Below are 5,275 nucleotides of genomic sequence, written 5' to 3' on the forward strand. Positions count from 1 at the left end.
ATGCACAATAAACAGTAAGACAAATGAACCGAATTTTTTAAAAAAAACAAAAGTCATAAGTCCTAAAAAATATCCAAAACTATTCTAACCCATGCTTTGACAAAAGCCTACACTTTCTTGAGACCTCTTTCTATTCGAGTCCATGAAGCAGAATATGTCAGTAGATTGTGCACATCATGGTTGTGAAGTTGCACGTCTATGTTGAGAGTCTTGGCAGTGGAAATTGAGAGAGCCACTTTGCTGCTATTCACTGACCTACATAGGATGAGAGGAGAGTCAACAAAAGATCTAAATATTGCGAGAGAGTGCGACACAGATTCCCGCAGACGTCTGTGGCGTGTCAGACTTTCCACCACCCAGCGTTGAACCCAGACTGAAGCCCTTTGTGTTGTCATCAGCACCATGTGGTGTCGCAGTAGAATAATGCCAATTCCAATAATGCGCAGGGTTTACATCATGCATACAAAAGTCAAATGCAGACTTGCTCTGTCAAAACAAGGACTATCTTGATGTTGCAATGAGTCCCTGCAGAGAATTCATGTGGAGACTGGAATGTGTGTTTGCAACAGTGAAAATACCAAGTTGTCAATGAAACAATTTGAATGAACCTTGTTGTATTGTATTATACGTTTGAGCTGCAAAAATATATGAGCCCCTGTTGACTGGAATATAACCCACTAGGTCGTCATGGGGCAACAATGAGGCACTCTAAAGCAGGCACGCCAGCCCGAATCACCAGTCAATACACTTCCAATCAAGTCAGATTTGTCTTTTTTAATATGTTCTCCCCTTCCATGCTGTTTTGTTTTCTCTGCGTAATGCACGTGCACTCAGAGCTGATTACGAGGCACTCTAAAGCTGCTACACCAGACCAGACCATTTTGCCATGGCAGTCGATGATGTAGCACGCCTTTCAAGCCAAATCAGATGCTCCAGCTCACACCAGACTCTAATGAGGACGAGCACTATGGGGAACGGATGGATGGTGACAATGAAAAATAAATTTGGTTGCAACTTGATATTTAATGGATTCGCCTTCATGTGTGAATCTTGTGTTCCTCGGATGATCAATATTCCAGTAAGGCAATCATCAGATTGAGCGTGCCGAGTAACACCAGCAGCAGAGACAGACACATGAGGGTACGCGGCAGCATGAATATTTCAGCGCTCGGATGAATATTTCACTCTTTCAACGAGAGGGAGGGGAGATGCGAGGATTGCATTACGCTTCGAGCCCTCCATGAATAATGACTGCGGGGATGAGAGGAGGACATGTTCGCGTTCAGAGACTCAGGTGGAGGAGGTGTGGACCGTTGGGAAGAAAAAGAGGTATACAAAGTTGATGATGGAGCGGAAGCCGTGACCTACAAGGAGGTGCAGCGAGTGAGGAAAATTTAGAACGGGCTACTTGTTGCTTCCTGTTTGAAGCAGGCCTCCATGTGGACTTGCCTTTTACGGTGTGGCCACGCGCAACCATCATCCTTGGACCTCACGGCAGTGCTTACACAACGCAGACACCAGGAAGGGGCTCGTGTCTATAGTGCGTCGGTAATATTTTGTAGCTCTAAATCCAATAAACACTTTTACATGGTCACCTTGAGGTGCGCCGCTGGGTACATTAAACAGACGCCCCAACCACAATCAGTGTAAATTCTGCAATGTTGGAATGAGGGACGTGGTCGACATTTCCCAACTTTTATTGAGCCAAGGCATATATTTTACATTAGAAAAATCCCAGGGCACACCACCACCTTCAGAGTAAGTCTTTTTTTTTTTTTTTTTTTGTATGAATGGCAACAAGTGGATACATAGGTTCATTGTATCCTCTTCCGTTGAGCTGGCAAGCATTTAAATGTTCTTCCTGTCTGATACTGTATACAATATTGCTGGCATAGTTAGAGGAACCAAGACAGTGTTTGGAGTGAATACAGTACAGTAGTGGCTTTAGATACCCAACACATGTATCTCAAATAATCTTTCCCCATTGAAATGAATAGAAATGCCGTTAATTCATTCCAGACACCCCACAAATATTATATTTGTTGTTTTGTTTTGTTTGTTTGTTTTGCAGAGGATAAAGAATAGTTACCGAGCCCACTAAGTTTACAATATTACTGCATTTCAGGGTATTTCGGGTGTCCCTTTTTCTATGGTTTAGTGTTTGAGGTGTAAAAGCTGTGCCTTTGCAAGTATCAAATAGTATTTGGCTACATTTCCAAACCAAGGAGTAAATACTAAACAATTAATTTCAGACAATCGGAAAATTTTGCGTGATTACTAATCATTTCATCATTCAATATATTATCAACCTGAGTAACAAGGCATATTACAAAAGTTACAGTGATAACATTTTCTCTTTGTTTGCAGCTGAGAACAACTGGTGGGCTTCCTGTATTAGAAATGATTGACAGTGACTTCCTCAGGTGGGTGACAGTTTAATAATATCACACACGCACGCGCACGCACACACACACACAGTTCTGGTCTGCTTCACAGTAGCCTGAGATGAAACTCCTTCTTTTATATTCACAGTTCGGGACAATGTCAACAAAGCAACCTTGCTGTGCACCTGCTCGCAGATTCTCTCAGTCTGGATGGAGGTTTGAGTTCAGGTCTCCGCCTTTGTCTCCATGTCCTCCTCATACTCATAATCTACGTAAGCCCTATCATACTCCAGCTCCTCTTCCTCATACTCCAAGCCCTCAGCCTCATAGATCAGCTCCTCCGTCTCATACTCAAAGGCCTCGTCGTCAGACTGCAGCTCGCCGCCGTCGTACTCCAGGACCGGAGAGCCGGTCTCCGCTTCGTCCTCCTCCACGGCGGCTCGTTTGGAGCTGCTATTCTTCAAAATGCCGTGAATGATGGGCTCCTCTCCCGCCAGAGCAGCCTCCTCTTCCTCCTCTGCCTCGTTGCGCCTCCGGTCCTTCCTGGCCTCACGCTCCTCCAAGAACTCTGCAGCGCCCTCCCCGACCACTAATACCTCTTCGCCCACTTTAGGAGGCTCCTTGACCGGGTTGTGGTCATAGGAGAAAAGGCGAAGGGATCGAAGGCGCTTCAGGCTGGGGAACTCGGATATCTTGTTGCGGTCCAGGTCCAGGATCTCCAAGCCCTCCATGCTTAGGAGGACTTTAGGGAAGGTCTGGAAGCGATTCCCATAGAGCCACAGCCCCCTCAAAGTCTCCATGCGGCACAGGTCAGGAGGCAAGTTCTTAAGACGGTTGTCACCGATCTGCAGGGATTTGAGATTGGGAAGTTCGTACAGCTCTTTGGGAAACCACTGGAAGTAGTTGCTCTCCAGCCACAGGCAGCGGAGACTCTGCAGGTTTTTCACCTCGGGAGGGAGCGTCATGAGGCGGTTGCTGCCCAGGTAGAGGCGGCTGAGGTTAGCCAGCTGGCAAATGGCGAGAGGAACATCCTCCATCTTGTTGAAGTCCAGGGCGAGAATCCGCAGACCTTGCAGCTGGGTGATGCTGTCGGGAAGCGCGCGCAGGCTATTTCCACAAACATAGAGCTTCTCCACATGCATCAGTGCGCAAACACGAGCAGGTAAACGCTTAAATTTCCGGTAGCTCAGGTCCAACACTGGATCTCCACTCTCCAGCAACTCATCCACCCCCAGTGGAAGCTCTTCCTCGACTTCCTCCTCTTTTTTCTTCTTCTTCCGCACTATTACCACCTCTTCACCGTCTTTCTCATCCTCTTCTTCGTCTTCCCCCTCGTCTCCCTCGCCCTTGCCGGAGGAGTTGCCCATTCTGTGGCCTCCCGACTCTGTGCTTGAGTCACAACAGTGTCATGTGATGTGATGTGATGACAGACAAACTTAGTCGCCGCTTTTGTTTGGAGCTTGCAAAAAAAGCATCACGCCTACGGCCAATTAACTGTCTTTGTGCCTTCCGCTTGCACAATGCGGAGTAATAAAAATAGAAATAGTCGGAAGAATAGTGGTAGTATTAGTAATAGAAGTGCAGGTAGTCAAGTTCTAATATATAAATCTCAATTTTGAGTTGACTCTTGGTCAGTCTTACCCTTCTCTTTTTCTGTCCCCTTTGACACCTTTTAAATCACATGATCCACACTCCCTCTTCAGACAGGTTCGAAAACATCACCTGACATTCTCGCCAACTGTCCAGCTTCGGGCTGCGCACTGGCGAATGAGCCCACTGAGTGCTCGGCTCGGTGACCCGGCCGGCGTCAAAGAAAAAGACTTAAACGAGGTTACTGCAGCTACTCCCCATTAGAACTGCTGGTTGAAGTCCATCCAAAGGTCGGATCCACAACGGAGCAAGTAAATTGCACATTTCAGCAACACTGCAAAGCCTCGTCCTGATGTTGTCCGCGTGTTGCCATCAGTGATGTGGTTCACATTCAACTGCTACTCTCCCCCCCCTACTTTCCTTCCTTCCCTCTCCTTCACTATGTAACCGAAACGGCTGGGGCATCAAATCACATTGTCGAGTATGTGAGTATGAGTTACCTCTTTTCCAAAAGTTGGTCTCCCTCTCTCGCCTTCATTTTTGAATTGAAAAGCAAAGTCAAAGTTGACAACATGCAAGAGGCTAACTTGTAAAACTAAAGTTGTGATTTTGTTTGGCAGGTTTGGGGAATGCTAGTGGTAATTATTTGTTTCTGTTTATCTTTATGAAGGCAGAATTTCTGATACAGATCTTATATTGGCCCCAGGGCATGTGCCAAATGAAGGGGTCAATGAGTGCACATTCAAACTAAATGCAATACAGACATGCGAATATGGATGATGCAACGTGACAAAATAGATTTTCAAATATGCGATTCATTGTTATGTGCTACCCAGTACAGTGGTTTTAAATTGTGATGACAAACTTAACAACAAACTGGGGAACAATTTTTCAAAAAAATTGGTCAAGTGCTTGCGTCAAGCTGTTTATTGACGTTCCCCATTGAAGTTCAAACACAACACAGATACATAACTTACAAAGGTCGACTGGTTTAATGCTGACACGCAATGTGGACCAGACATTTGAACACAAACGTTCCTGAAACACATGCCACAGACAATACAACAATATTCACAGACATCTTCTTTATCCTCTGTAAAGAATAAATAATAACATTACTTCATCTTATTGAGATTCAAACATCAGAAATATATATATTTTTGGTGGTGTTTTTTTTTTATGTGGTTGGAACCGATGGCATCTCTAATCGTATTTCTACAGTTAGAGAAGTAAAAGATGACGTCCGAAGATGGCCACTGTTTTGTCTCACGGCTTTTTATTGACCAGTTAAAAAGCTGTGA

At 45.2% G+C, this 5,275-nt stretch overlaps 1 protein-coding gene across 1 annotated transcript; it reads right to left on the minus strand.

Annotated features, from left to right (window-relative positions):
• Positions 1–642: 642 nt before the first annotated feature.
• Positions 643–5,044, minus strand: LOC127598234 (leucine-rich repeat-containing protein 10B). Its single transcript, XM_052061910.1, has one exon. It carries the CDS (start codon positions 3,749–3,751, stop codon positions 2,609–2,611), a length of 1,143 nt encoding a protein of 380 aa, XP_051917870.1. The 5' UTR covers positions 3,752–5,044; the 3' UTR covers positions 643–2,608.
• Between the last annotated feature and the right edge of the window lie 231 nt (positions 5,045–5,275).

Source organism: Hippocampus zosterae, chromosome 3, assembly GCF_025434085.1.
Source record: "Hippocampus zosterae strain Florida chromosome 3, ASM2543408v3, whole genome shotgun sequence".
Lineage (NCBI taxonomy): Eukaryota > Metazoa > Chordata > Actinopteri > Syngnathiformes > Syngnathidae > Hippocampus > Hippocampus zosterae.